At 30.0% G+C, this 12,797-nt stretch overlaps 1 protein-coding gene across 1 annotated transcript; it reads left to right on the top strand.

The window, feature by feature from the left end:
• Nucleotides 1–25: 25 nt before the first annotated feature.
• Nucleotides 26–7,993, top strand: LOC114727602 (uncharacterized). Its single transcript, XM_028914296.1, has 4 exons — nt 26–1,336; nt 3,371–4,027; nt 6,430–6,564; nt 7,352–7,993. The coding sequence occupies exons 1-4, from the start codon at nt 26–28 to the stop codon at nt 7,991–7,993; spliced, it is 2,745 nt and encodes a 914-aa protein (XP_028770129.1).
• The last annotated feature ends 4,804 nt before the right edge of the window (nt 7,994–12,797 follow it).

Below are 12,797 nucleotides of genomic sequence, written 5' to 3'. Positions count from 1 at the left end.
GAAATTGTTAGATTCTTCTTTGTTAATGCATACCGGTAAGCAGGCACATGTAAAATTGCATGATGTGGTTCGAGATGTAGCCTTGTGGATTGCAAAGGAGCAATGTCAAGAAGTTCTGGTGGACAACCAAGAAATTTCAGAGATGTTAATTGGTAACCACCAAAGTTTGGAAGATACAAAGGCAGTGTCATTGTGGAATTTGGATGAGGATCTCGAGCTCTCTAAACAATTGCATTTTCCAAAACTTGAGATTCTACTACTTCAACCATATGAGTTCATTCGAGATATTGGAGCAATGGAGTCACTCAAAGTCTTGGCACTCATAAGACATGGATTTGAGTGGGAATTGCGGAGGTGGGATCCAACTTTTTGTTCAATTCCACAATCAATTGTATCATTAACTAATCTTCACACCTTATGCCTTAGAGGGAAAAATTTGGGGGACATATCTCTTTTGGGTGAACTTAAAGGATTGGAGATTCTTGACTTACGTGGTTCTCAATTTGCTGAATTACCTATTGGAATTGTAGATATGAAAATGCTGAAACTTTTGGATATATTTGGTTGTCAAATTGAGAAAAGCCCTTTAGAAGTAATTGGAAGATGTGAGCAGCTTGAAGAATTATACTTTTGGGACCACAAATCTGTCATCCCAGAAATTCTCTCTCTTTCAAATTTGAAGAGGTATGTTATCTATGATTCCAGATTAATTTATGAATATTTGGATGACTCTTTTCAACAATATTTGGATGGTTGTGATGAAGCATTAAGAGCTTTATGTATACAAGGCTTTAGAGTCTCTACTTTGAATGCATCAATGAAAGATCTCATTCTTAGAGCAAACCACCTTTGGCTAGATAACTGTGAGTGGGATTATAAAGATACAAATTTTCAGATAAAGCACTTAGTGGTATCATGCTGTCAAGAGAAAAGATTCATCATCAAGAACCCTGATGTGAACATTCTTCAAACACAACAAGTATTCTCACGCTTGATCACTTTAACATTGTTTGAAATGAATAGTCTTGAACAAGTGTTTCAAGATTCGTCTATTGGCTGCTCTCTCCCCATGTTACAAGAGCTATGGATACGGAGTTGTCCTGAATTGAGAATCTGTATCTTCTCGCATGCCACCATTACGAGCCTGCCAAAGTTGAGAAAACTTCGTATTTATCGTTGTGACAAAGCGAAATGGCTATTGTCTTGTTCCCTAGCTTCTTATTGTCCTTTACTGAAGGAAATAATTATAAGCAATTGCTCTGAATTTGAGAGGCTCATTGATGAAGAAGCTGCACATGGGGATCCACTACTTCATGATAAGCAATATTATCCATATGTAAGTATTATTCGCAAAATTCCTCTTTTTTTTTTTTGACCATGAAGCAAAATTCCTCTTGAATCATTGCATATTAGAAATAATAGTCCATATTCACACATTTGATGAAAAATATTTATCTTTTCATTTAATTTTTAAACTGAATTTTTTTGCTTCTCTCTTTTGACACGCATAAATTTGATATCCTTTTGGTTGTGCTGGAAAAAAAAAAACTAGAATCATGCAACTGCTAATAATTTCACTTGTAGGTGATTTTTTTTCTTTTTGCTCACTCTACCTTTTTTTTTTCCGATAACAAATTGAAGATATTGCCTTTTTCGTTAATTTGAAAAATCTGTGCTTATGATCGAACAGTATATATAAGCATTAAAAAAATATATATATTGTGTTATCAAATATATATATATATATATATATTGTCAATAGGCAACAATAGTCATGTTATTTTTCTTTTATTTATTCTGCCTCTACGTTCTTTTTAATTTATAGATAGCCATGTTTACAATCGTATAATATATATTAAAAAATATTTTTAGTAAGGTATAATAGCCATTTTATTTTTGACTTGAGTTCATTGTAACTGTATAAGCCTCTTTTTATTGTGAAGTTTTCTGAGCTCCGTATGTAGGCTACACGATAAAACTACTTTTTGGGTTTTGCTTTATTTTCAAGATAACAAAATACTATTGCTTCTTCAAGCTTTGTACTTTTCATATTAATTCTTATTAAATTTTTTTTGGCATCAAGTATTTATTGTGGGAAGTACTTATTCAAAGTTGTTCTATTTATAATAAATTGGCATTGATGCATTTTCCATATATAAAATATTCTTTCTTTCTTCATTTGGATTTTTCTGCCATGCTTTTCTGTGGATGTGAAAAAACACTTTTTAACGGTGCCTCTCTTTGTCTTAAACAATTGTATGTTCATATTTCAATTTTGGGTCAAATAAATATTTGTGTTGGTCAAGAAATATATAATATGTCTACTTATATATATATATATTAATTAAATGTTATAACAGAGGTTGAATGTAATCATGTAGCAAAACAAATATAGAATATTCGTTTGTTAAATACATGTTGAGATTATGTTAATTATCACCATTTAAAAAATACATGAAATCAATTTCAAAATTTTGGCCCAAAAAAAAATATCGATTTCAAAATGAAAGTAAAGTGTTGTTTGTTATCATAAAATAGTTTGGTAAATCATAATTTATATCACGATCTATATATTAATTGTACAAGGTAATTAAAGAAGCTAATATATTATAAATTAGTGTCGTTTCTTTCTTGACTTAAAGATTTTTAACTATATAATAATGTTTGTATAATGAAATTCTATATCTTTGTACTACTGCTAGTCCTCAGTATAAAATATAGTTTGCAGTGCACCTCAATGATAATATTTTAAAAATATATAGGATACATGCATAATCATATATAATTGGAGAACTTTGCATAATGTTAAAGGGAAGATTAACTACTAATTATGTATTATAACCAAAATACACTACTACTTGTATTTTTCTCTTTCTTTTTGGAGTATTAAAAAATTATTTACAAATTGTATTTTTTATTTCTTTCCACACAAGAATCTGATAAAAACTTGAATGTCTTTTGCTCATTTTAATTTATTATCAAAAAATTGATCTCATTCTTCCGAACAGCACTTTAAATTTTTTGTTTTATATTTTTGTCAATAAAATAATGATTTAGGATACCAAATTTTAAGATAAATGTTTTTCTTAAATTTTCTTTTGATATTTAAAAAGATCTCTCTTACCGTGTCTCTTTTATTGCTATTAAAATTTTTATATTTTCATTTCAAGTTTTGGTAAGAAGTCCTTATTGTTATTACATATATTTGCCTACTTGTTAAAGAGGATTATTTACTAGCAATAGTTGGCAATAATTAATATATAATATAAGAAACTTACTAGGTTTAATCTCAAATCTAGTTAGAGTAAAAAGCAAGTTGTTATAATCAGTCCATTTCATAATTTTAATTTTAATTTTAATACATTTACAGGGAAAGGAAAATGATAGTGCTTATGTGGGCGTTATAGCAAAAAGGTTCAATCAGTTGCAAAATGAGCAATCCTTGATCCTTTTTCTAAGGTTGAAAAGTCTAGAAATTGAAAGGAGTGGAAAAAAGAATGGTATAATGGAAATCCAAGTCAGAGGAAGAATAGAAGATGATGAAGAATCTATTAAAGCCCAAGAACCTCTAAAGCTGGATTCAGAGTTGAGTGAATTAAAATTAGATGTTCTACCAGAATTGGAATATATTTGGAAGGGCCCCACCCAAATTGTGAGCCTCCACAGACTTGAAGATATTTCACTAACAGATTGTCCAAAATTGAAAAGTATTTTCACTCTAGCTATTGTTGCAAGCCTTCCAGAGTTGAGAAGACTTGTAGTAGATAACTGCCAGGAATGGGAGGGAATATTTTGTGAAGAATCACTCAAAAACCTCTCTTCTTCTAATATTTGCTTCCCCAAACTTAAGAAGATTAACATATATAATTGCAACAAAGTGAGATGGTTGTTATCTTATTCTCTGGCATCTCATTGTCCTTCACTAGAGTTCATATACATAGACAGTTGCTCTGAATTTGAGGGGCTTATTGGTGAAGAAGCTGCACATGGGGATCCACTACTTCATGATATGCAAGATCATCCACAGGTAAGTCTCATCCGCAATGTCTCTCTCTCTTTTTTCTTTGACCAGCAAATCCGCAATGTCTCTCTTGAATCATTGCATATTAGAAATAATAATAATCCATATATATATATATGTTGACGCATTTGCTCAAGTAGCCATGTTCAATTTACATCTCCCTTTTATTTGAAAATTTTTTGTTTGTTATCGTATAATATATATTTGTATAATCATTAAACATAACTTCTACAGTAATTATTTTATTTTTGACTTCACTTTATTGTACCTGAATGGGTGGTGGACAGATGCCACTGGGTGAGTACGCGACAAAAATATGACGAAACTAATTAGGATTGATGTCTGTCGGCTTAGAAGAATACCCTCTATAACCGGCGCCCCTCAATCACATAGAAATACGAATCGAATAGCAACCAATCTGCTTCATAACCGGCATTAGAGCTACTGAAAATCAAGCTGACCTTATCATTTTAACAGATATAGGTGACAGGTCAACACCTGGTCCCCTGAACATCTTTGCAAATGCATAGAAGCCAGTGTCTGATATCAAAGACTTCGGTTTAGAAATCTTGACACCAAGATAAGGAATAAGACAATATTTCTATGAGGTCCTTTTGATATAAAAATTTCTACAATCTACAGAGAGGGAATAGGACCTCCCCTGGATTTCGATTTCCTTCTTACTGTAGTTCTTGGAATCTTTTCTTCCATTCTTCTAAGCATTCCGTCTCTCCCATTGTTGCAAGTGAGTCTTATAGTGAGTTCGTGTGTATGCGGGCTCATTGCCTAGTGAAGCCGTACGCTTCTTTTCTTTATTGCTCCAGTGAGCGAGTACCTTTTCTCTTTCTAAGCCGTCGAAGTCTTCCCGTAACCCCTAAGCTCATACCCCCTAGCCCTTAGTCCCTTGTTTCGGGGTAAGGTTTCTCTCTTTTTCTGTCCATCTTTCTTTTTAGTTTGTCTTCCTATTCTTTCTATTCTAAGTGGGCAGAAGCCTTCCCAGTTGAGTTCTTAAGAGAAGGACCAAGCAATTGAAACCCTTTTTTTGACTGAACCATCGTCAAACCTCCACCAACATTGGATGATAGAGGGACGTTCTACCAGCTAAATAGATCCACTTGGCTTTCCAACCTGCAAGTCTTTGCTGCACTTTCTTCATTATGTAGTTAGTTTTCTTTCTTGACACTCTTTTGTTAAATTTTCTTGGCTATATATTCAGGCTGCACGATGAAACTATTTTTTGAGTTTTCCTTATTTTCATGATAATAAAATATTATTTCCTTTTTCTTTTTTTTAAAATATATAACAACTTTTATTTGTCAAATGCAGTAACATTTTACATTTCGTATTTTGCATTTTGGTCAAGTAAATGACTTTTTCATTTTGTTTTTGCTATTAGGTATGTATTGTGGGAAGTGCTTATTCAAAGTTATTTTTATTCAAAAATAAATTAGTGTTGATGCATTATATAAAAACTACACATACTTTAAGAGAAATATTTTTCCCTTTCAAATTTTTTTGCCATGCTTTTCTTTTCTTTTTGATGTGAGAAAATACCTTTTTGTGGCTCTTTCTTTTTCTGCTAAAAATTAAGTTAATATTAGTATTTTTGTTCAAATAATTCTTGTCGGTCAAGAAATATTTAATATGTGTACTTCTTGTTAAAAAAAGATATATATATATATATTATTTATTAAATGTGATATAGTTGTTATAATAGAGAATTAACATAATCATGTAGTAAAAAGTATATACAATATTTGCCAGTCACACATTTTCCATGTTACTCTAAAAATTGATTGAGTCTGGTAAAACGCATGTTGAGATTATGTTAACACAATTTTAAAAGTACATTATTTTTATTTTGCCATTAAATGATCAATTCGGAAAATACTTATAATGCATAATATAAATTGGTGTCTAGAGATTTCAAACATTTTGATAAAATTTTTCTTTCGCTCACCTACCTCTTTTTCATAGAATTTTTATTTAGCATTTACATTATAATACTAAAGATTAAACTGCTCAAATTTTTCTTTTTCTTTTTCTATTTTCAGTACTACAAAATATTATTTGCATGCTGCATTTTTTAATTTATCTTTCCACATATGAATTTGATAAAAAATTTAATCTCTTTAGTTCATTTTAATTTTTTTGTCAAATAATTAATTTTATTTTTCTGAACAACATTTTTTTATTTTTTATTTTTATTTTGTCAAGCGAATAATTATGTGGGACTGTATTTTATTTAGAATAAGTTGGAGTTGATATAATATCTATAAACTACCAATTTGTTAAATTTTCTGTGGACGTTAAAAAGGTCTTTGTTAGTGTGCATCTTTTATTGCTATTAAAATTTGTATGTTTTCCTTTCAATTTAATATGTCTAATTGCATGCTTTAATCTCTCAGCAACCTTTGATTCGAAATTGTTCTGAACTTGAGAGGCTTGTTGAAGAAGCATCATATGGGGATCGGCTACCACTTCTCAAACTGAAGTACTTACGCTTGTTGTCATTGCCGAAATTGAGAGAGATCTTCTCTCACGTGAGTGTTTTCTCTCACTATTCCTTTTTTTATTTGTGATTTTTCATGGATAAAATTGATAAATGTCTTTTAAATTATTTATCAAACATAAAATTGAGAAATAACTTCTTTCTTATTACAAAAAGTACTTATTCATGGTTGTTTTTGTTAAGAATGAATCAGTGGAAATATTTTCTCATTTTCTTTGGACGTGAGAAAATTCTTTTTACAGGACCTTTTTTCCTTTCCTCTTGTTTACTTTTTAAATTTATTTGAAAATTTGTGTTTACTATGAAACGATATATACGAGTAGCAAGACTATATTCTAACGAAAAGCAATAATCATTTCACATTTTATTTAATATTTTGTGTCTATGAAGCAGTCTTCTCATCATGAAATCAAGCTGGAAATTACTTGAAGTATTAGCAATGTTCCCATTAATGCTTGGTTGCCGAATCATTTTTTGTTTTTGTGAGCGGTTCTTTATCATGGAAAGTATGACTTGTCCAAGACTGTTTGATTTGAAATAAATCAACGTCGATGCATATTTATAGATCATACATTGTGTATGTGTGTGTGTCTATATATATATTTCACATTGGACCATCAATAATATGTATAAGAAAAGTCTAACTTAATAAAATTCATCTTACTGAGCTTATCTTATTACAGTTTTATGAATATGTGAAATGAATGGGGTTGACTTTTTAATGTTACAGTGCCATTAAATTTATGTGGTTCATGTGTGTGTATACATAATCCATATGTTGAATTTTCATCTAATCATTGAATATATTTACTTCACAGAAACATGAGAATGATAAAATGAGAGCGGTAAAGTCAGAATTGTGTTCTACATGGTTAGAAGATCTACCGGAATTAGAATATATCTGGAAAGATCCCATACAAATTTTGAGCTTCTATAGACTTGAAGAGATTACACTGTTGGAATGTCCGAGATTAAGAAATATATTCACTGTTGCTGTCGTTACAAGCCTTCCAGAGTTGAGGGAACTTGATGTAAACGGATGCAATGAATGGGAGGGAATATTTTGTGAAGAGTCACTTAAGAATCTGTCTACTACTCCCACTCGTTGCTTCCCCAAACTTGAGACCATTTTTATATCTCGTTGTCACAAAGTGAGAAGGGTGTTCTCATATTCTCTAGCATCTCATTGTCCTTCATTGAAGAAATTATATATAGCGAATTGCTGTGAATTGGAGGGGGTTGTTGAAGCTTATGAAGGTGAAGTAGCTGCTCATCATCATCAAAGGCTGTTTCCTGAACTAAATTATTTGAAGCTCAGTAATTTGCCAAAGTTGAGAGAGATTTATGAAGGTTATGAATCCAACCTCCTTTCTGGTACTATAACAATAGAAGATTGTCCAAACATATCAAAAATCTCAAAAATCCCATTAGAAGACAAGCCCTCGTCATCAGGTTGGTAGCTACACTTTTTATTTCAAACTACTATCATATTTAATCAATGAAATAATTTTGTGCATTACAATTTCTATCGTTATATGGAAAAAAAAAAAGGTCTTTGATTAGAAGAAAAAAATTCTATCTTAACACCCACACACACATCGCTCTATTTGTTTTTTAAGAAATTGCAATCACTCCCAAAAATTTTTCCTTGTCTATATAATGGTCGTCATGTCAAAATCATAATAATGTACTCGTATTAAATAAGTGACATGTTATGGTAATATTAGAAGTTGAATAATTATATAGAACTAAAAAATAATGAATTTCCACCATTTTCGCATTCGTAGTAACACATTATTTCTCATCATTATAAGCATAATTAGTTGTAGTTTAGTACACATTATCCAAGGAAAATTTTGAAAATTGTGTAGAATAAATAAGTTTATTGGTTTTTATTTTGTCTATGTTCCATTTTGATTAGGCTGCTAATTAATTGTTTTTGACTTTTGTCAGCCGTGGAGATCAAATTAGAAAGTTAGATAATGAAGGAGTGATTTGAGCTTTGGATCTTCTATTGGTTTCTTTATCTGCATGTGTTTTACTGGGTTTTATGTCTGTGAAAATGTGTTGGATTTGTATTATTGTGTTGAAAATAGATGAAAATGTAGATATAACTTTACTCTGAAGTTATGTGATTATATTCAACAATGTACACAAAATACAATAATTGCGTGGCTCTTGTGTCCACTGCTTATTTTGTTTCAAATATTGTATCAATCAATGATTTTTTATCTTATTCTCTATTTCAAGTTCGTAATATAGTTATTATTATTTAAAAAAATATAATCACAATTCTATATTCATTTTGATGAAGAAAAAATCATTCCAAAAGAGCTTTCTCAAATTAAAAAAGAAAAAAAAGGATAACATACTTTTAAATTGTAAACGAATCTGTTTCGAAGGTTCTAAACTTTATAATCCAGTCCATCAATTTGATGACTGTAAATAATTGTAAATTTTTCAACAATTGCCAACATTTTGTATAAAATTAAAACAATTTTTAAGAGAAAAATATCATTAAAGGGAACATTTATGTAATATTTATGAATAAAAATTCAACACTAATAAAATTAGATAAATTTAAAATATTTTTCATCAAAGACAGAAATTGAAAAATAAATAAGTTATCTGGTTGTAATGTAACTAATTTATGTCTTGCTAATGTATACTTTATTATCTTTTGTTTTAAGAAATTTCAAACACATCAGCTCGAGTTGTGAGCTCCGCCATTTATTTGATAACTCTAATTGTCATAATTTTCATTCATGCAACTTAATTTTAAAAAATATTGTTAGGCAAGACATAAGCTAGTTACATTACAACTAAATTATTGTATATATTTGGACATTTCAACAACAACGTATGTTATGATTTTCTTTTATGTTTCATTTATAAATATATGATATCTTATATTGTTAATTTGAGCATTATTAGATTCCATGATCATATAGAATTAGATTATGTTATAAAAACACAAGAATTAGATTACATCCGGCCTTCACAAGGAACAGTGATAAGTGATAACTATAAAAAGAATATAACAAAACTTCCTTGTGTTTAATTTAAAAATAAAAATATCATTCATAGTCCACCTATTATAAACCAAAGTCCTGCTGTTTTCTCCCCTTTTTATTCATCTAATAAAGTATACTTTAGCAAACATATATAAGCAACTAGGATTCTTTACATTCATGGATTGATACACTTGAAGAAAGTTCCATAAAAGAATGTAACTATAAATTAGAAATAGTCTTGAGAGTTGAGAGTTTTGAAAAGGTACTAAAGCTAGAAACACAAATGTTCTCTTTATTGAATCTACAGAGCATGAATCCAAATGTTTTGTAATCCTAAGTGGGACCAAGTTAAAAAAAATGGAGGGATGGTTGTGAAGAAAGAATATTACTCATCATACCTGCCATGACTTCAAGATTTATATATCTGTGTTTCTCATTCTTATGAATATCAAGTAGGTGGAAAAAATCACAACGTATAGAACTATTCATTTCTGCTATCTCCATTAAACTTTCTGAACTTTGCCCACCATGTCATCCCTCTATCTTTCTTTGACTTTTCCACCTTGAGCGTGTTGTCAAGGAACACCACCACGATCAAAGCCACTGTGGCCGGCAATGAGAATATGGCATTTATGAGTGAGTTGAACTACAAAGATGACACATTGTCACACATAAAAATGAGCTCTTGATGTTCGAAAATTTCAGCAACAATGCAGGGATGGTTTACTTCTATCTTAATCAATAATCTAAGCCTTTTAAGACAACTTTCCACTTAATCCCATCAAAGGCTTGAAATTAAATGCTCTAAATTAATAGAAAATATCTATTATCCAAAGAGAACGCAGTACAATGCAGTGAATATTATATTGAGACCAGTATAGATGCAAAAACAGCTCCAAACTTTCTAGCACAAACAAACAGAACTTTAGTTTAGCTTGTGTAAAAAAACTATCTGCCTACTTTGTTTTCAGCTTTGTCATCATAACAGATAACAACTAACTTGTTAAGCTCATATCATCAGAAAAGATGGGAAAATGTGAATGTAACCGTTAAAATTTTCCTTAAAAAATAAAGCTCCATTGCAAATAGTTAATGGCGTGCATCATCCTTATCCTAAAAAATAGCATAAGGATGTGTAGTTATACATTTCTTGCATTTATTCACAGGACAACATCAATTAATATAAATCTAATATTGGAAAGAACACATTAACAACTAAAACCTATAAACTATTATTATATATATATTAGAACTACTTTTCATATATCATTACACTGAACTTTTTTTTTTTGGCAGTGGGGATCAAAAGTCTTCTGTTAGAGGCGCAAATTAAATATTCGCCAGACATTTAAAAGGCGCTTGTGATGATTCCAACTTCAAGTAATAACATGTTTTTTTTTTGTCAGAAAAGGTATAATATCATTAAAACAAAACAGAACGACTCACAGTTTTCTAGTTTTATATGCTAATTAATCCCTTTTTGTTGTAATTCTGATTGTGACTGATGCTTTTGAATTGCCATGCTAGAATATTAGTAGTCACAGTTGGAAAGTTGAATTAGTAAGGTGATTAATTAGTTGCAAGTGTTAATAACCTAATTAGTTGGTGGCCTAAAAGTCTACATATGAGGGTCTTAGAATGTGGCTTAGATAATTTCTGAAGGTAGATGCCCTTTATTTCTGCTTAGCGACTTGCCATTCTCTTGTGAGGATTGCTTGGAACTTCCACTGAATCCTCTATATCAATAAGGACTGAGGATATTGACATCAATAGAATAAGATCCAACACAATGGCTGAAAACTTTTTGTAGGGGCACTAAAGGAGACATCGTAGATCGTAATTCATAACAATTCAACTCTTTTCAGTTAAAAGAAATGATTACTTTAGTAGAGCATTGGGGTGAACAAAGCATCTTTGTTTTCTCTGTCAAAGAACCGTTCAATGCCCAACACAAATCTGTTAGGTTACAAACATTAATTGGGAATCTATGAGACCAAAAACCAAGTAATCAAGTTTGACAACACAATTGCAAAGTAGATAGTCATAACACAACCAGTAACCAACTGATTTACAACTTTGTAACAGACTAGATAATATAAGATCACTTAGGCGCATACACCTGAATCACAGTTCAAGAAAGTGATCTTTCTTCACAAGCAAGATTGTCCAATTGCACAAAAATTAGTAGATATAGGCATTTTCACTCATGCAAAGGAGGCAGATACTCGCAAAAAAATTAGGAGACATTGTCATCTTCACTCATACAAAGGAGGCAGATACATGCAAGCTGAGATATCAGAGGATTAATGTATTTTTTGGTATGATAATATTAAGCACTAGATATAGTATCTTATTAGAATGAATCCAACCAATTACTTCAAGTAACATCTATTTGAATTAATGTGCTAGTTTTATTTGTTGATCTATTTTACATTTCAATTCTGATTATGACTGACGCTTCTGAATTATAGTTCTAGTTGGAATGCCATGTCAGAATATTTAAAAAGTAAACTAAAAATGCTCTGAAGCTTTGGATGTAGCCAGTAAGAAAGGCTTCATGTACAGTTTAAGAATCAGCTATAGATAGTTATGTTTTTTTTTAAATAGATCAAACATGTCTTAAAGATCAGATACATAAAATTGGAATCTGCTTTCTGAAGCTTGCTCGGAAAGCCTTGAGCTCCTCCTTATCCTTTGGAACTAAAGAATGGACAAACCTCAATTGAATCATATTCCTATTCAAGTTTTTGGAAATAGTTTTTAATAATAATATAATAAATATTTTTTTTAAAATTTGAATTATACTTTTATCATCAAAAGTCAATTATTATTTTTAATTAAATAATCTAATAAGAAATATATAGAGCAAAGGAATACAGATATATTGATGGGTGTTTGGATGAAACCAAATCATGGTTTAGAGAATAGATTCTGTGAAGAATAGATTTTGTGAAAAAGTAATTTTGAGAAGTGAGAGTGTTTAGATAGTTGTTATCAAAAACACTTTTTATATATATAAATTACTAAAAAAAGCATACGTTAATATGATAATTACATAAAAGATATATTTTATGATATATTTTAATTTGAAGAAATAAATTTATTAATAATATATTTCTTATCAACATAATTAATAATATATAAGAAAATGTAATCAATAAATAATTAATGTGTATATATATTTATAAAAAATAAGATTAAATTTGTTTATAGAAAACTAAATAAAGAAGTGTCGTAATAATTAAGATGT

Source organism: Neltuma alba, unplaced genomic scaffold (genome assembly GCF_004799145.2).
Source record: "Neltuma alba isolate B1F8T4 unplaced genomic scaffold, ASM479914v2 tig00012497_pilon, whole genome shotgun sequence".
NCBI classification, from domain to species: Eukaryota; Viridiplantae; Streptophyta; class Magnoliopsida; order Fabales; family Fabaceae; genus Neltuma; species Neltuma alba.
This window is presented reverse-complemented; position numbering and strand designations above follow the sequence as displayed.